The 20,892-nt window shown below is 32.3% G+C and overlaps 1 protein-coding gene across 9 annotated transcripts in view; it reads left to right on the forward strand.

The window, feature by feature from the left end:
- The window catches only part of LOC147064560 (leupaxin-like), a 146,678-nt gene that overhangs the window by 120,827 nt on the left and 4,959 nt on the right, over positions 1-20,892 (forward strand). For 7 of the 9 annotated variants that reach the window (XM_085958458.1, XM_085958457.1, XM_085958454.1 and 4 more), the window contains 4 exons: positions 13,616-13,727; positions 16,228-16,414; positions 17,202-17,579; positions 17,692-17,922. In XM_085958458.1, the coding sequence (XP_085814584.1) occupies positions 13,616-13,727; positions 16,228-16,414; positions 17,202-17,579; positions 17,692-17,922 (908 nt within the window). Of the gene's footprint in view, positions 1-13,615; positions 13,728-16,227; positions 16,415-17,201; positions 17,580-17,691; positions 17,923-18,070; positions 18,797-20,892 lie in introns of those variants that run through there. The other 2 variants (XM_085958460.1, XM_085958459.1) reach the window with 1 other exon arrangement.

The following is a 20,892-nucleotide window of genomic DNA, read 5'->3' on the forward strand; positions in this document are numbered from 1 at the left end:
ACAAGCAATATTGCTCTTATCATGCAACAAAGATAAAAAATATAAATTGCTTATATCTCGAAAATTACTGAATAAATTTAATAATTCAGTTAATTTTAATTAAGTTCATAGAATTATTAGTTATTATGATAGACACAACTCACACTATTTAAATGTGTTGATAGTTTCCCACGTTGTGATTTCATTACTTACGAATGTAATAATAAATCGATTGCTCTATCCAAATATGGTGGCTTTTATTGTAGCCATTGTCAAGATAAACGTTGAATAATCTCTTCGTATCGAATCTTCATCACTGCTACCTACTCGATTGATTATTTCGTCATATGTGCCACCACTAAGTATTTAGAGTATGTCAATGTCCATTATTTAGATATTATAGAAGATAAAAATATCTGATAATATTTAGGTTGTAACAATGAATGAATGAATACTTGAGTATGACCGTGACCGTATCTTCCTTTAGTAAAATTCGGAGCAAATAATTAATAAAAAAAAATGGGTTCTCACACATTATCGTGTATTCTGAGAGCACTTGGCCTATATTCTTTTCTAAGATACATCTAAACTCTGCCAAAATATTCTCACGCGAGTTAATTTTTTTTGCCGATCCTTGTTGTTCTATGTCGGGAAATTCGCCACTTAAATGTGTCCCGAATTTTTAAAGTGGATTTCTAAAAATATTCACGCGACGCCTATGTATATTTTATCATCTGATTAACGTCAAACTATTATCATTTATTATCCCGAATATTATCTACGTTTTATATATTTAATTATAAACGGTTTTCTCTTTGATCCCGAATATATCGATTGATTTATTATCTGGCAAACTTAAAATTTCCATGTTTCTAACGTTCAACGCAAATAATTGCACTTTACATAATGTAAGATTTTTTTTTAAATGCTCGTTTAATTATAAATTCGATGTATCCATTGAATAGTATTGTATCTCTTATCTCACAAATGTCACTTTTGACAGTGATTTAAAAAAGTTCAAAATTTGAAACTGACATTTATTTGTCAGATAAAATACTATTCATTAACCTCACAGAATTGTTATACATGTAGTTGTTTTGTGCATTTTAATTAATCCATGAAAAGAATATATTAATAATAGTAAATAATTATGTGGTACCACGCAATACAGACAGTGAAATGACGTACTTCGCGATCTAAGGACCAGACCGACGTAACGTCAAAACTCTTTTTTTTACTAATTTAGTTCGGTTTTACTAATAGTATATATAGCTTCAGGTGTGATATGAAACCAAAGCTGTGTAGCCTAAATAAACATAGTATATACAACATATACACCTACCGTAATTTACAGCTACTGTAAAGTGAGGATTTTCTTGGTACCTATGTGATTACTTATATCTTCAAGCCTTGATAGTATATCTCCACCAATCATTTACTACTACATAATATATTAATTTCTACTTACGTAGGGATTTTTAAATTCTAATTACTGTTTACAATCAAAATGACGGGACATTGATAGTGCCATTAAACAAGTACATCTAATAAACTAAATAATGTGTCATTTATGTATTTAAGTATATGCATAAAGTTAAAAAAAAATCGTCCGGTTGTTACTCTGTAAGCTTTTCTCTAAGCTGGTAGTATGTATATGCATAAAGTTTTAAAAAAAACCGTCCAGTTGTTACTCTGTAACCTTTTCTCTAAGCTGGTATTATATGCCACAATGTCACTCATGTTGTCCGACGAAAAGGCAGAATTTTAGTTGAACTGCCAATGACGTCTATATTTTTTTAGAAAATTTTACAATGTACAGTTTCTCCTAAATATGATGCACATGTTATTTGCAATATAATGGTAATGAAAAAATCAATTATTTGAAAATATTGAATTTGCAAATTATTTACAGTTAGCTAATTGAATCAAAGAAATAAAAAGATTTCTACTTCCACAAAGTATTAATGAATGTGTATCTATCTACCTACTAATGTATCGGATGTGTTATTATATTTTGTTTGTATATTATATGTGTACACTGTCAGCGAGAAAAGTGAAAGTACTGAGGAAATGTTTTTTGTTTTTATTATCTATCATAGTAATATAATAATGATGATGATAATGTGAAGGGGTTACGCATATATCGAATTGTTCAAGAGTTCATTTGAAAGCAAAACGAGATAAAACAGTAAATTATATTATAGTATAAGAGTACCTATAGATAGACTATAGAGATTATCGTAAGGTTTTTCCAAACGATGGGAAGATGAACGGAGAGAAGAGCGGTATAGTATGACAACTGTTTTAGTAATTAATTATGATCGTTTTGACTTTTCCGATGGTAAGAATTTTGGTTTGTTGTAGACAGTAACTGAAACTGTGTTTGATTACATCATTTTTTTTCGTTTGTCCTGTTCACACACGTAATAGGTTCGTTTCTACGTTTCCACTTGTTTGTGTTGTTATTTTTTATTAAATTACTGTCGCTCGTTTGATGTCGCTAATCAGTTATCACTTAATTCTTACGGCAAACACCTGTCGCAGGTTGGTCGTTTTGTGTTTGTGTAAGTCACGTCATTTTCCGGCACTAAATGATATTGTATTGTGTACTGTGGACCCGAGATGGGCGATGCTTTCGGCCACGGCTCCGCGTAATAGAGTAAGCCGCGGTCGGCAGGAAAACTCTCTTGCGTCAGTTCTTCTGTCTTGTGTCGCCCCACCAATCGTTTTTATCTCCGGCGTCTAATCTTATCTGAAGAGCCTACGCACGCCATTTTTCTTGACATAAGTAGCTGGCGTATCTAAGTTATTACTTCGAAATTTACTAGCCCGTTATTTTATCATTGTTGGCTCACATTTGAAAAATAGTCGTGTTCCACCAATGTCAAACGATTTTTCAAAATTTCAGTTCGCTGATTACCCCATGTACTTTTTGTTACCCTAACTCACCAATAACACACTCTCTTATTATTCATACCAATTATATATCTACTTACGTCAAAATATATTTTCATACCGTCATCTACCGGTAGCCTAACTATCTATGATTAAATTCTAATAGATTTAAGTTTTGTACTATTCCTTTTGAGTCGTTTTTTGCGACCCGGGTTCCGGCTTTCGGCATCTTAATGCACTATGTGCACTCACCAAAAGATAAATACACACTGACAACGAATACAGTTAATTCTAACTTATATAATAAATTACTACAATAAAGTAGGTAGAAACTTTATCAGTTTTATCACCTACCCATGAAGTCAAGGATCATAATAAAAAATATAACAAATAAATTATGAATAGTTTAAGTGTTTGTAAAAAAACCCTATCAGTATCTCTAATAATACAATCAATAGGCGTATACATCGCCAAAACCCTAATAAATCATTAGATAATAATCAATTACACTAAACTCTATTACTATATTCAAGAGTTGTAAAATCGTCAATACTGGGAAAAACAATGGAAATGTATTGGGGAAAAAGTAGCATGTAAGAATATTTGTTTAAGGGCGGACGTGCTCAGCGTGGGTCAAAATGGAGCTTTTATTGTATTTTCAAAGCATTATCCTGGTCATTCCGTAAACGTTGTAAATAATCTATTTATATAATTTTGAAGCCTTATTATCCATTATATTTATTTTAAACATTTGATGACTGAATAAAGCATTTTTATTACATAAAATAGTATTCTTTTAAACCTCTCGCTCTGTTTTAGAATATAGTTATATTTCAGTACATAAATGTGCAGTGGTATTAAGATTTTTTGCATCTATTAATTTTTAAGCGCATTTATAAAACCATTAGTATAATTTATGTCGACATTAGTATAGTGAAATATTTGCGATAAAAAATATATTGATAATCTCTGTGAGCCGAAATTTGACAAGAATTAGGCATTTTATTATTCAAAAAATGGGCAAGATTAACACATTTGAAGATAATTGTAAATATACTAATTATAAGCTATGTCTTTGACCATTCAAGTGTGATAAACATCCTACGAATAATGATTGCTTTATAATAATTATTGACCTAAGAATAAGGTAGTGTTTTTTTGAAATACGCTATTTCTTTTTACATTCCCCAGTGGTTAAGCTATAACAAACGGCCGTAGCCATAAATTGACAAACTAAAACTGAAGTAGTATCATGATAACGTGCGTGTTTGAACATGTACCGTAAACTATACTAATGGTTTTATAAATGCGTTTAAAAAATAATAAATGTAAAAAATCTTAACACCACTGCACATGCATGTACTGAAATATGACTATATTCTAAAACATTAGAGCGAGAGGTTTAAAAGAATACTATTTTATGTAATAAAAATACTTTATGCAGTCATCAAATGTTTAAAATAAATATAAAGGATAATAAGGTTTCAAAATTATATAAATAGATTATCTACAACGTTTAAGGAATGTCCAAGATTATGCTTTGAAAATGCAATAAAAGCTCCATTTTGACCTACGCTGAGCATGGCCCCCCCTTAACTAATATAACTTTTCAAAGACTGATATTATTGATATACCTATCTCATTAGTTAACTCCATTAAATTCCCAATACGTTGGCCATTATTTTTCCCAACTCAAATGGAATAGTACAAAACTTAAATCCAAAATTTAAATTGGAATTCCATCAAGTACATGATTTATTTATGTATTTAATAATCTGTCTTCATAATATTAATTGGAAGCTGAGGTTTTAGTATTTTAAGTAAAAAAAAAAAACAGCAATAATTAATTGCATAAGAAAAAAGGCATACAATTTTTCCGAAATTATTTAAAAGAATATATTATAGAATATAATGTATGGTCAAATTTAGTCTTGCAATGGTACCAAAGATACTCGATAAAACTAGAATCGCTAGATAATTAAGCTCTAGAATATACTCATTGAAGTTAATGTCGTCTTTTTAATTATTATCTTCAAAATCATACACTAAACCAGGGGAGGGCAAACTGCGGCCCGCGGGCCGCATGTGGCCCGCCGGGTATTTTTTTGCGGCCCGCCATCATTAATTGTACTTTTGATTACGAATAACTTTTTTATATATTTTTAAAAAAATATTCACAATAGATTAAAATTTGAAGAATTTGTTGTTTCGTTAATATACGAGTATTATCTCAGTATGTCTTCCTTACGTCTCGTCTCACACTATGTAACCACTATTTTCTATGTTGAACATCGTGACACATTTAAATACTTTTAACTCTGCGTTGCAAGGAAAAAAAATATATGCCAACGATATGGTGAAGAGTTTGAATGGATTTCAATTAAAACTCAAGTTGTTCCTTCGACAAATATCGAATAAGAACGTGTGCCACTTTCCAACTTTGAAGTTGCTGAATATACCAGAATATAAATTTGAAGAATATGGTAAAATTATCAAAGCTCTGAATGACGATTTTTTACAAAGATTTGGTGACTTCCGAAAAATTGAGACAAGTTTAGCAACAGTACGCGATCCATTTTCAATAGATATTGATAGTGTACTGACAGAGCTACAACTTGAGATTATTGGTCTGCAGTGTGACACTGATTTAAGAGAATTGCATCGTCGTGAAGATATAATCAAATTTTCTTCTTTTCTTTCTTTCGACCATGTCCGATCCTAATAGGATCATATGGGCCTCCACAGGGTGGAGGTTTGTATTAACAGATTTTATTTTTTACGAGAAATGGATGTCAGCCACTTGCTCAACCTATTAGGTCCATATTCTGACTCATACACAAATTGAAAAACAATATGTGTACTTGCCTTAATTCAGACAAATTCGAACAACTTAAAGATCATGCAAGAAAAATGTTCGTTGTTTTTGGATCAACCTATATATGTGAACAAACATTTTCGATCATGAACCTCAATAAAAATTCTTTACGATCAAATATCTCCGATGCCCATTTACAAGCAGTTTTGAAAATATCAACCACAAAATTAACACCTGAATTTGAAAAAATGTACAACACTTTCATTCTTCTCATTAATTTTTTTGTAATGTTAATTTTTCGTGATAATAAATAGAGTATATCTAAAAATGGTATTTTACTTGCGGCCCGCCGCTCATTTTGAATTCTTGAATTTGGCCCTCCATCCAAAAAGTTTGCCCGCCCCTGCACTAAACTGTAAATTTCACACCTTCTCATTTCATTATATCCACATGATCTTTTACACGATACATTCATGATACATACGCCAACATAGGGAGGCAAATGTTTTAGGATATGTATAGATTCTTTAAAAAGTGTAATTAAAAGATAGTTAACTCAGGGTGACGCTTTAAAGTTACTTTCAGTGGGTGCATCTTTAGTCTCCGCCCATAGCTGTCCACATACACCCCCTCGCGATACAATAAAAATGAACGTCTTTTATATGCGAGAGTTCCATTCTTAGACAACATGTTATAAAACCTTGGCTAATCTTGTTGATGTCAAGAGTTTATTACTGACATGAAAAGCGAATAAAAATAATATACGCGCAAGGTTCTCGCGTCAAATTTCATCGCAGTAATTAATTAATATTTTTCCTCCGACACGCCAAAAATAGCCCTTCCAGATCAAACGTTTATAAATAACCGACAGATTCGACGCAACTATGATTATCCTCGCTATATTGCAGTTACATCAGGATTTTTGCATCGTGATAATATGACGGACAGCATGTCGAATTTAATTGTCAGTTAACCCCGTCTTGTAAATATATTTAATCTTCGAATTAAAACATTCCAACTTCAGTGGTTTATTACAACGTTTTTCTTATGTCGTATTCTTATTTGTCCGGTGGTTGTTTGTCCGGTACAAATCTTGCAATCGATTTTTAACTAACTTCGCGGCTAGCTAGACATTTGAAACTTTTAGAATATATCAGAACACGATGCCAATGCATTTTTTTAATACTTTTAGCCATATTTAAGTAGAATTGAATTCATTTTTAGTTAATTCTGTTTTGTATGAAAAGTTATTTCGATACCATTATTGGTTGCTAGTGGATCCTAGCAACTAAATTATTAAATAATATATACGTGCGTTACTATGGAAATCAATATGAAATGACATTTAATTATTCAGTATTTCTATCAAGTACAAATTTTTTTGATCGTTTAAGCTAGTCAAGTCAAGTTTATATGATTCAACAGAAAATTTAAAAACGTTGTACTTATATAAAAAGTTCTTTTTATCTTGTAATTATTTATGTTTGAATTCAAAATGAGATTCCTCTTAGCAATAGAGACCTCAATAAGGAAAAAGGCAGCTTTTCGATAAAAATCACAAATTGAATTAGTGTACAGATAATGCTCTAGGACCTAGGTGAAATTCTGAACCATTTGACATAAAGTTAAAAGCAGTATAAAATTTATTTCAGTATAAAAATCGACATATTGTTTTTCGTTTTTTTTCCATGAAAACGGTAGTTATTCTAAACAAGAAGACAATATAACGAGATTCATAAGCAAAAACACAGCATCGATTGAAAATATACTGGTTTTTGCTTATACCATAAATCAAATGATACATCCACTTAAAAAATTAATAAAAGTTGAATAAACGTTAATGCCTCATTATCTCAAAATGTGAATTCGGCAAATAGCTGCCTTTTTGCTTATGGGGGCAGAAAGAAATTCTATGGCATGAAGATATTGATCCTAGACCGGGAGATATCACGAATAGTTGCGGCTTCGTATGGACGTATTCTAGAAATTCCTTGCACTGCCAGGGTGTCAAAAATGTTGACGTCCTCAAACTAATGGGAAAAAACCGAGAAGTTCTGCGCAGCATCAAAATTAGAAACAGGCAGTACGCCAACCGCAGCATTCTCCAGCTGACAGCTAATTACCCAAGGATAGATCAACAGTAACTATACGTAACAAGGAGAAGATGTCGCGTTCCGTGACGTAAAGAATGAATTGAAAACTCAACCTCACCTGAATTGATCCATCGCAGGCGAAAAAGCGAATATCGTCCTGATAGTGCCCGACCTTCCGATAGTGAATGGCACAAGAAGAAGAATTCTCTTTATCGAATTAAAATGTACGTTATTTAATCCTTCATTAAATATGTTTATTAGTTTAAAATCGCTTTGACAGTTGCCATAATTAGGGATTCCAGACGTTCCGGATTCGCATACTAATCCACCTGTATCGAAAAAAGTTATACTTAATATATTTTTAATGGTACACATTATTTATTCTCAAATTTAAGTGCTCCGATGAAAACTTCTTTGGATGAAAATCTCGTTTCAAAATATATGCGAATGAAAATAAAATAATTGCTGAGTGGAATAACAGCAGGACAGCAGACTGCAGACAGCTGACGTGAAATGTGTAATCATTTCATCCAACACACATTCACTGTAGTGAAAGTGAAATAGAATACGCAGTTAACTCGGGTCTAGGACGATTTGGCACCGGGACAACTGGACGCCACGCAATTCGAAATTAAATAGACGTTAGGTACTTATAGGTACTTTAAAAAAATATTATTATTTATATTTAAATTATTATATTATGATTTAAAATAGTTGGTGAGAATTTAAATATGCACACGTAAATAATGATTTAATCGTGCATATGTTTAAGTTCCAATGAATATATAAAGTTTATATAAAGCCTAAGGCATGGTAATTCTCAATCCGCAATAAAAAAAACATTATGTTAAGAATAATTTGAATTAAAACTACTAATTAGTAGATAGAAACTGATTAAAATTCCTCGTCTACGTTCTGTATACGTGTCTACGACAGTGCGGCGTCCAATTGTCCTGTCGTCCAGTAGTCCCATTCCCGTTAACTCTTGTCTAACCTTTTCAAAGGAAATAGTATTTTCGCTTACGAATCCCATGTGGACAATTAGAAAAATCGCCTTCAACTAAACACCATAAAGTCAGTATTACTAATTAATATGCATTACAAGAACGTGTATTTTACACGTTTTCATTACAGGATCTCAGTTGTATGAAAGTACCAATCAATTAATATCTCGAAAGAGGTTCATTCTTCGGAAAAATTAAATGTTCTGAAGTTTTCTGCTACCTAAAAATGCTCTCTTAAGGGGGGATATGCTCAGCGTAGGTCAAATTGGAGCTTTTGTTCTATTTTTAAAGCATGATCCTGGACATACCATAAACGTTGTAGATAATCTATTTATATAATTTTGAAGCCTTATTATCCTTTATATTTATTTTAAACATTTGATGACTGCATAAAGTATTTTTATTACATAAAATAGTATTCTTTTAAACCTCTCGCTCTAAAATGATGTTAACGCGCGTGTTTGAACATGTACCTAACCGATTTTTTTTAAACGGTACTTATCACCGTATATACAGATTATCAATATATTTTTTTATCGTAAATATTTCACTATAATAATGTCAATATAAATTATACTGATGGTTTTATAAATGCGTTTAAAAATTAATAAATATAAAACATCTTAACACCACTGCACATTTATGTACTGAAATATGACTATATTCTAAAACATTGAGCGAGAGGTTTAAAAGAATACTATTTTATGTAATAAAACTACTTTATGCAGTCATCAAATGTTTAAAATAAATATAAAGGATAATGAGGCTTCAAAATTATATAAATAGATTATCTACAACGTTTAAGGTATGTCCAGGATCATGCTTTGAAAATAGAAAAAAAGTTCCATTTTGACCTACGCTGAGCACGTCCGCCCTTAATATAGAAAAATAAATTTTACCCTGAAAAAAATACATGATGTGTACATAAAGTAAAACAATTAAAAAACGCATCGGGTGTATTTAGTACCTGTTTATGCGTGTCTGTTTGTAAACGATTCGGTTAGTCGAGTTGTAGTTTCGACCTTCAGCATCGTCGCGCCTCTTTTCTTTTTACTATGAAACAATGTAATTTCGATATATCCGGATCACATGTGGTACGCTGGGGCAGCGGAAAAACAAACAACAGACAACAGCCGCGGTGAATGGAGTTTCTGGCAATCCGCCTCCGAAGCCGCGCCATTTTCCTATTACGATTTATTTCCGAGCACACTGTTTGCAACTTGCTGTATCCAATCCGCATAAATTATTTAATGGCGATGTGATTTATAATATGTTTTTATTAGCTGCGGCTTCTAAAGTTTTACACGCCGTTTAGTTTTAATTTTACACGTAATATTATTATGTCAACAAACAGTTCATGTGAGACATGATTTTTTCAATAAATCTGATCCATTTTCATTTCGGTCCAATTATAACAAATATCATTCATATAAATTCACATCTAGTTAATTTGTAATTATATTGCACCTCTAAATCCATTGGTTTTTTAAGTTATCATTCAGGCACGCATTGCTATCAGCAGACACAAGTTTTCAGAAAAACTCTTTAAAATGAAGTTGTTAACACTGCCTCTCTGATTTACTAGGAGGTTCAGTAGGTATTTTAGTAAACTCATTCGTGAAAAATCTATTTGATGTGCAAAACTGTAGACAGTACGTTCAACCAGTGCCATCTTTAGATTAATAAAGCCTGCGCATAACTTTTTGCTGTTCAGCTGTCAAAATCAGATCCTAGATTGCTTGACATATTGATTCGCCTTTACTCGTTTCAAATTGAATTATAAAAATTCTCAAATCAAATATACCTATTAACTATCAGTGTTATTTATAAATAATATACATTCCTGTTATTCATCAACTGTTAAAGTCAGACTAGTCCTTCACACAAAAACCGGTGGTAATATTGATTTCCAAAAAATATGTAGCATTGATCTATGCATTACATTTGTAGAAGGTGTGTTAATGCCAGTGTATTATTTATCATGTCACTCATCTATTCAAATCAAACCATTCCCTGGGTGAACACGACAGACGCGTCAGTATGAGCACTCTATAGATTATAGAACAATGAGAGGTCATACAGAGACAACAACGGGAGGGGCGGTAGGACCAGTCGTTTGGAATGTATCGGCTTTCTACTTGAGTGGGCAATGGTTCAACACATTCAAACTAATGCCGGGTCCACACTGGCAACATGTCGCGCGACAATCTCGTTAAATTTTACGATAAGTATGATAATTATCGTAAAATTTAACGAGGTTGTCGCGCGACATGTTGCCAGTGTGGACCCGGCATAAGGCGTACGTAAAACTACTCGATGTAAAAAGCAGAATTAAAAAGTTGAAGTAAACTGGAAGATGAAATAAACAAATAATGTAGGCATAGCTAATGGTAAGATGCTGAAAATCACGTAATGTCACTAAAAATGTAGTTAGCCGCTTTTGAAAATTACCTTCTGAATATGGGAAGAAAGATTCTTGAGGGGTGCTAGGATTCACCCTGGGTGGTCGAGTCAATACTGATAATGATGTTGTAAACAATCTGTGCCCATTTTAAGTCTCAGCTTTATATCATTGTATGTATTATAAACTCACCACATTTCCATCACATTATTTTATATGTCTATGATGAAAACTATTTCTATCATACGTTTTGTTATATTTTAAAATCAATGCTTGAACAACACGTCCCAAAATATAGTTTATTCTAGGACGTCGTCAATAGTTAATAATTATAACCTTATTCTGGACAAAAACAAAATAAATGAAAAACGCAGCTTTTTTAGTCTACTCAAAAAACGAAATTCTTTTATTGTTTTCGTTCGTATTTCGTTTATTGGCGATTGATACGTAATTTGTTACGATGATGATATCCATTTCAATTAAAACAGCACCCGTTTAAATTAAATAAATTGGTTTTTGTGCATTGACTAGAAATGCTACGTGTTTCAATGGACCTACTTTACCTCTCGGGTCTAAAAATGTGTTTTCAGATTGATTATTCAATTGTTTACTTTGAAATCTCATAAAAAAAACTCCAATTTATAAATACGTATCAGAGAAAATATAAATAGATTCGACGAATACATTTCTATCAAAAGCTTCTTCGCAACCTGTTTTTGCACTTTCTCATAGATAATATTTTTTTGGCGTCGTTTACCGTTTAAATTGTGATTGTTGTAATTATTTAGTATTTCTAATATAAAAATAATATATTGGCGACAACAACCTTTCATATCAGAATTCTCACTTTTACAATTAAAATTACATATTTAATGTATCAATCATCGCTTGCTTTGAAGATTTTTAAGATACATACTTGCTAAATTTCCCTACCTATTGTTATTTAAAATATCACATGATAAAATACATTTATAAACTTGACAGTGTTGCCATTCCGAATAAAAAATATTGTTTTATAAACTTTTAAAAAAATGGTCGAGATGAATGGACTTGTGCTTTTCCAATTATTGTGAAAATAAAACAAATTTCTGATATAATCGTTAGATAAGTTTAAAAATAATTTGACATTGACTTAAAAACTATTAAGATATTAATAAATATTATTTCTTCATTGATGTTATAACTCGTTGGTTTGTTTACATAAATTCGAACGTGTTTGGCAACCTTAAGTAAACGTTGACCTCCTGGTACTATGTGATACAAATCGAGTTCTGTTAATAAGATTTTAGTTTTAGACCATTAATACATTTTGCCATTTGAAATGTCTTCAAAATATGACCGTCGTTACTCGCGAGAATCAGACAGGCGACGTCGTGATTTTCCAATAATGTTCGTAAAATATTGTGTTTGGTTCCACCTCACCTACACAAAATATAATGTCGGAAAATTTTATTAAAGTTTTATCAATTCGGTTAGCTGAACACTTTCTTATTGCCTCTTGTAATATTCATTTTCCGTCATCATTTCTCCTTTTCAAACACGTTCAAACATGTTCAAACACGCGCGTTACCATGATCTTACTCCCTACTTAATTTATCGTTTGTCAATTTATGGCTACGGCCGTATATTGTAGCTTAACCACTGGGGAATGCCAAAAAAATATATATAATATATAAAAAAAATACTACCCTATTCTTAGGTCAATAATTATTATAAAGCAAACATTATTCGTAGAATGTTTATCACATTTGAATGGTCAAAGATATAGCTTATAATCAGTATCTTTAAATGTGTAAATCTTGCCCATTTTTTTGAATAATAAAATGCCTAATTCTTGTCAAATTTGGGATCACAGAGATTATCAATATAATTTTTTATTGTAAATATTTCACTATAATAATGTCGACATAAATTTTACTAATGGTTTTATAAATGCTTTTAAAAATTAATAAAACATTAGAGCGAGAGGTTTAAAAGAATACTATTTTATGTAATAAAAATACTTTATGCAGTCATCAAATGTTTAAAATAATTATAAAGGATAATAAGGCTTCAAAATTATGTAAATAGATTATCTACAACGTTTAAGGAATGTCCAGGATCATGCTTTGAAAATAGCATAAAAGCTCCATTTTGACGTGCGCTGAGGATGTACCCCCTTAAGGGACTTACAAATTGCGCTTTTGAAATCTTCAGTCGAAACTTTTTTTTGAAAACTACTGTTCCTTACACTATACATCAATCAATGTTGCCAAATTGTTACATTGTCCGTGTACAGAAGAATGTGTTGGTACATAAATAATCAGTGGAAAGAAATACCACAGTGTTGTTAGTACACAGACAATAATATCTATAATTTGCCTGCTAGTATCAAGAAATGGGTTTTTGTTAGATATATGGTGTTAATTTAGGTTCATTTTTTTTTCAGTTGATGGTTATGGGAAAACAAATGGAGGGGCTAGCCCATCACCTGGAGGTCCTCGTTCCAGGCCCTCGGTTGACAGCCTTCTTGAGCAGCTCAATTCGGATGTTCCAAATGGGTGAGCAATTATTACATTGTTTCTATATTGGTTAACTACTATTTATTACCAATAATTATTAAAATACACTTATACACCAATTATCATCACCGTTACTACAAATAGGTAACCTGATATTTTATGCTATTTTTTTATAGTATTTCCTAGTGAGTAATCGCTTATATCCTTGTCGACATAGTGCAATCACTAGGTGACTTGCGACTCAGTGGTAACTGTTCATAATATAGGTGTTTGATATTTGGTATTTGATGTTTTTTTTTTACATTTACGTGTTAACTGAATATTGCTTTGATAATGACAGGATATAAAATTAAATCGAGTTAATTATCTATTTTTAGACTGTTAAAATTATTTTATTTCCCATCCCTGTCAAAATCGAAGGAATGCAAGAATAAGAATAGAGGAATAATTATTGGCCTATGCTAAATCGTATCCTAAAATTTGCACGTTTGCAATTGGCCAGTTCATTGTGACCTGTTGTATCGGAAAGAGATGGCCGTATAGTATTGAAATCAAATTCATGTCTAAACAAAACACCTCAAAATACAATAGTAAAACAGAAGAAATTAGGTATGCAAGTAAATTAGAAATCCAATAATATCGTTATATACCTATTTATATAAAATTCTTTTCGTATCAAGTCGTACCTATCAAATATCTGACAATAGTGACAGCGTTAATATCAGATATTTTATACCAATCAATATCAAATTAATATTTTTACTGAATCTAATAAAATTTGAACATTACTGTCTGTAGTGCTCCACGAACAGCGCTTTTTTTTTATCTCAATGCTATACGGTCATCTCTTTCCAGTAAGACAGCTCAGGTGAACTATGGTACAGCTAAAATCTAATACCTACAATTTACATGTAACCTAAGTATGCAAAATATCATGTTTAGAGAAGTGAGTGGTAATGAATGTTTTTTAATGTGACTGAGAAAATGTTTTCTCATGTTGGATGGACAGCGACTGATGGCAATATTATTTTAAACTGTTTGCCAAAACATTTTTTTTACCTGTTGATGTATCTTTCAGATATAATATCAGCAGTTAATTTTTTTCCTGAAACTCGATGATTTGAAGTGGATTACTTAATATTTTTTATGTGAAGTTACTTTGAGCTCTTATAAACATTTTTCTTGAGATTAAAGTGATTTTGAGATTAAATTAATTGCCTAATCAACAAAAAATCAAAAGTTTCTCAAATACTTGAGATTTCTCCAATTTTATGACATATTTTTTAAATTAGATTATTCAATATTGTATATATACACAAGATTTATAAGATTTATAAATGTAATATTCTTCATTGTAATAATATAATTGTCATAATTAAGTATTAGAAAATCCTAGAATTTTTTTTTAACCTAAATAGGGCATGAACCCACATCTATCGCAATCCTGGCGATCAGCTTTTTCGATTTAGTTTCAGGCTCAAACATTATCCATGCAAAAATTTCCCAATAACTATGCTTCTGAGGTATTATTTCAAATTATGTAAATTCAGTCCAAATCTTATAATAATATGTAGGTGTGTTTTTGGGCTTGTTCCAACTTATGTACTTTTTATGATTAACAGCTGCAAAAAAATACAATGTACAATTAATTAAAAAAATAAAGGTTTTAATAGGCCTTTGAAGTAGCAGATACACTGGTACGTGCATTGTAAGTCGACAGTAGGAGATAATGAAATTCTGTGTTGGACAGCCAACATATCGTCAAAGCATTAATTATTTGCTATCTCTTCCCTTGTTAATGTCTATACTGTCGTAATGTATATTTGATTTAATATTTTGCCTCATCGCTAAATTCACACACAAAGTGTTTGATTATTTTTTAAAGTTAATATTAATCTGTCATAAAGATTACAATAACCCTGCCCTGCAGGAGAGATGATTTATTTTCAGATTCATTTATTATTTATAAATACAATATTTTTAATTAATAATGTAATGTATATTCAATATTTTTATCTTCTTCACTTTTAATCATTAGTTCATTCATTAATCGCAATTTGGTATTATTTTAGTGATGATATGATATTTAAAAATTAAAATGGAAGAAGTTTGGTATGCCTTTATAATGTAAATGTACTATTACAATTATTTTTTATAATTAGATTAGTTTTATCAAATATGAATACGAATATACCTACTTTAATCCAAAAATTATGTACTATCATCATATATTAAAGAAATTGATAATTTATGTTTGAACACCCCAATGAACTTAAAAAATAAAACAAATTTCCATAAAATAGGATATGTTTTGACAATAATTAATTGTTTCTTGTTTTCTTTGGTCGCATGTAAGTTATCACTATTATATATTATCCTTTCCCTTTTTCTCAACATTTCGGGCACATTACCGAGGCTATTCTCAATAGATATTAGATATTAGCATGCATACAAAGAATTAAAATTTTTCATAATATATATATATTGTAGTAGAGAATAATATATTTATATATATTTTTTTTTTTTATTGGATGAACAGTGGACGAAGTGGGACTCAACCCAGGCCGGGAACTAAGCATGTGACAGTGACAGTTAAGGAAACTGTTGTGGAACCCGTGGCGCACTCAGTCAATACGAGTGGAAGGACAACGCATCCCATCCATGCCCACGCATCCAACGCTACCAGGGAATTGGACGACCTTATGGCATCTTTGTCCGAGTTTAAAGTAAGCAAATTATAAATTTTCTATTGTATACTAGAAATGTTTACGCGCAATGTGTTTGTTTCGCAATGTTTATATTGCTGAAGTTGCAAATGTTTTCTATGACAGATATCCCATTAGTTGTGCATTAACGTGTGGGATAGAAGGATAAATATTTTTTATGGAATATTCGTAATAAAAATTATCGTTAGGGCACCTTGTGCGAGCACACAGCACCACACCACTGCTTAGGTTTTTGGCTCAACTCTCCTAAGACTCCTTTATTGGATCTACCATCTGAAAATAACTCGATTTTCTCCCGCCGTTTTCCTCTCTCCCCTCTCGCTCCTGCAGATCCGTCCGTCCCCTTCTCTCCTTCCAGACACATATATATATAACGGTCGGGAGTGTGGAGGGAGAAAATTTTGGGTTATAATATCGCTAGGCGTCAGTTTGAGACATTTCATTACTCCGCCGACCTCTCTCAGAGCGACTTTGCCGGTCCGAACATAATTTTTTTAAATAAATTTCATCAATTTGAATTAGACTTTTCCTGTCGAACGGTTGAAATATTGCTCTCAGTAAACGTTTTTATCATTCCGGTCCATAAATATTACATCAGCCACCTTTACAGTAAACACACATTAGACTCCGACAATCGAAACAATATCTGGATTACGGTCGCGACCACATAGATATTTTTTTTAATTTTTATTATTATAATTTTTTTAAATCCGAATCGACATGAATTAAAAAAAAAAAAAATTTGGATCTCGGTCTCCTCCCTTCAAGTATCCGAATTACATTGCAGGTCTCCCAGGGCACCCTCCAGCATCAGCAGACTCGTGAAGTGTTGCAGTCGAGCACACGCCACGCTACCGACACCAGCGAGCACGCTACCGGAGGTGATCTAGAACGTATGCTCGGCTCGCTCCACGCGGACATGTCGCGACAGGGAGTCACCACTGCCCAGAAGGGCTGCTGCGGCGCGTGCGATAAGCCCATCGTGGGCCAGGTCATCACCGCCCTCGGCAAGACTTGGCACCCGGAGCACTTCAACTGCGCTCACTGCACCCAAGAGTTGGGCACCAGAAACTTCTTTGAGAGGGACGGGCGTCCTTACTGTGAACCCGACTACCACAATCTCTTCTCGCCCCGTTGCGCTTACTGCAATGGACCAATTCTGGATGTAAGCTTTTCTTCTGGGTTCAATTCGATGGGCGGTGGCGAAATTGAAATATCAAATAATATCACAAAGTATTCAATATCAGCGGGCCTGTAAAATGTGTGTAATTTTGCAGAAATGTGTCACCGCTCTGGAGAAGACTTGGCACATGGAGCATTTCTTCTGCGCCCAGTGCGGGCAGCAGTTTGGGGAGGACGGCTTCCACGAGAGGGACGGAAAGCCTTACTGCAAGAATGACTACTTTGACATGTTCGCCCCCAAATGCGGAGGGTGCAACCGCCCCATCATGGAAAACTATATTTCCGCTCTGAACGGTCAATGGCACCCCGACTGCTTCGTCTGCAGAGTGAGTATAGTCGATTCGCAAAAATATTTAGCTCGGCACGCGGTATCGTGCGTCTGATATTTTGTCTGCATTGTCGAATCAATGGAATATGTCTCTCCACTGTATACGATCTAACCCTGACCTCTGTATGTAATTATGTCACATTTAGGATTGCAAGCTGCCGGTGCAAGGAAAGTCCTTCTACGCCATGGAGGGGAAGCCCGTCTGCCCTAAGTGCGTGGGGGTGGATGAAGAAGAAGAATAAATATGAACATGACAAACGCCCCATGAAAGATATGATAGATGCTCCGAACCCTTTTTTTCAGGTCGACGAGATTTCAAATGATACTTGAATTGAAAGTTCTGTCAATTTTTCATTCTTAAGTAACGCTTACACACAAGGTCGCCTGCGGACCGCGGTATCATAGAAGAATACACAAAAGGTTGTCATTCTCGCATATGATATGAATTATGAAAGGTGATGGATGATAAGGAAATAGCAATATTTTTATAAAGAAAGTTTATACTGGGATATGAGATTCTTAGTTACTGCTGAAGTACACTAATCATTGTATTTGTTATAATGTATATTATTTGAAAATAAATAAACAATAAAAAAAAAATTAAAAAAAAAAACAAAACACAAACAAAAACAAAAACAAAAAAAATGCATGGGACCAAATGCGTGCTTTGAAGCATTTAGCTGATTGCAACATTCCAGGAATGTTTTGACGATAAGGCTGTCACTTTATATTTCGAATAGATCAATGCTAAATTGAAACGAAGCCTTCGAAAGCAGCACAGTACATCTAGTCATTGATACAGTCAGAATAAAATTACTATATTTTAGAACTATATTATACCAAATAAAAAATTGTTTATAAAGCATTATAAAGATTTATTTTTGTTCCCTTGCATTTTTAGTTATATGTTTTAATGCATATAACACAATAAAAAAAAATAACAAAACAAAAATTAAAATATGAATATTTAAATTTCAACGTAATATATTAAATATTATGTTAAAAGGGGGACCATTCATTCCGCTCTTCAGTGGGACTTTCCAAAGCAGACATTCTAGACAGTGCTACCTACTGTTACTTTTAGCCACATACAGAGACCAATAGTTATCGGTCAGTAGAATAGAATAATACAAACTACCAAATGATGTAGATACCCCCCCCCCCCCCCCCGAAGTTATTACAAGTAGATTTTACACAGAAATAAAATTATTATTAGTTATTTTTGGATGAAAGTGATGTCTAAATGTGTTTTTGTGTTCCACAAATATTCCTAAACGTGCATGCAGCTTCCACCATGATGGCAGAAGGCCAAATAGTTATATTTACATGTAGAATTATGTCAACTTCCAATAAACTGTATAGATATAGATAGATACAACCACACAAAATTGGAGAATACACTGAAGAAATATTAATAACACTGGTAGGTATATAAATAGAGACAATAAAGAGTTTTTTCAATAATTAAAGACACCCATACAAGATCAATTAATTAGAACAAAAATTCTGAATGATAATGATTTTGTTGTCTCTTAATTTGAGATGCATCTTATTATAATCGATAGTGTCTTTCAATCAATACGACCCTGAGTGGAAATGTGTTGCAGAAAACTGAATAAGTTTCAGATTTTGATAATGATATAACGAAAGTAAATTAATAATAATATACATTTTATTGTCATTGTCTGACTCCATCTTTGTAATGAAATTTTTAGGATGAATTTTATTCTAATTTTAGTAGTAGTATTTCAAAATTTGGGGACGTCTTATAATTGATGCAATATGATATCTACGTAATATAAAATTAATTATTTAAAATGTTGGTAATAAAAATTTACATGGAATTTAAAACCATCTGAAAATCTTTCTAATAACCTATGTACTATTAAATTGCGGATAAATTTAAACAGGTAAATTACCATTTTCGTAAGCAGAATATAATATTGACTTTCACAAAGTGGAATTGTATTAGTAGTCTTTTTATGAGAAATGGTTATTAGCCATTCACCCAACACATTGGGTTCTTGCTCTGGGTAAAACACACATTAAAAAAAGAATGTGTCAATTTTGCTAGATGCCGAATTTGATCTCGTGATCAGTTTCAGAAGTAGACATTCTGTCAGTTGTCCACCACGGATACAACGCAAATAAAATGAATATAAACTCATAAACTCTTATTTATTAGCCAATGCAGCTGTCATGTCATGCTTTTTGAATTACTTATTTTTAGATATTGTTTTGCCAGAAAATGCGATACTATGCATGATAATGTTTTTTATAAGTGTAGTTATTGTATCAACATTTAGTTCAATACTGGTACATTGTACATATTTCAGTTATACACTAGAGTGATTGGTATTCACTAACCAAATGAATTAACTAATTCATCTATCTACATTGTTTATGACAAACGTCATCTCAAGTAAAAAATAGTCGGCCTACATTATAAGAAGATATTATTTGTATGTTATCATGACCAGTAGAGTATCTGCCTAGTGTGTGGATGATTCTGGGTTCAAATCCCTGCTTTCATAAATGTTATTTTGATTTATAAATTAAAATGTGTATTAAGATTGAAAGTATCTGTGATGGTGCCTCTAACCTTGTACAGAGGTATAGCGAACGACTAACAAAAACAATCTTCGCAAAAGATCTTTTAACTTTTTGACCGCAGAGCATTTAATTACTATTTAATTACCACATTTAAATAACATGCTAATTATATCGAATGGCCAATTAATGAGGGCACAAACGGGTGTGCCGTCCGCGTGGAAAGGATTAAAGATAACACATAAAATAACATAAAACATTTTCTCCTACACTACATATGAGGCGTCTAATTCCAAAAAGCGATAAGTCCACATTTGGTCAAAATCGAGAAAAAAATACGCACGTATTCTTTGTATAATTTTACACAATGTGTATTGATCTATAAATTCCAAAAAGCGCCAAGTCCGTGTTTCATATT

Source organism: Rhyacophila brunnea, unplaced genomic scaffold (genome assembly GCF_057557595.1).
Source record: "Rhyacophila brunnea isolate RB1 unplaced genomic scaffold, BYU_Rbru_1.0 scaffold_7, whole genome shotgun sequence".
Taxonomy (NCBI): domain Eukaryota; kingdom Metazoa; phylum Arthropoda; class Insecta; order Trichoptera; family Rhyacophilidae; genus Rhyacophila; species Rhyacophila brunnea.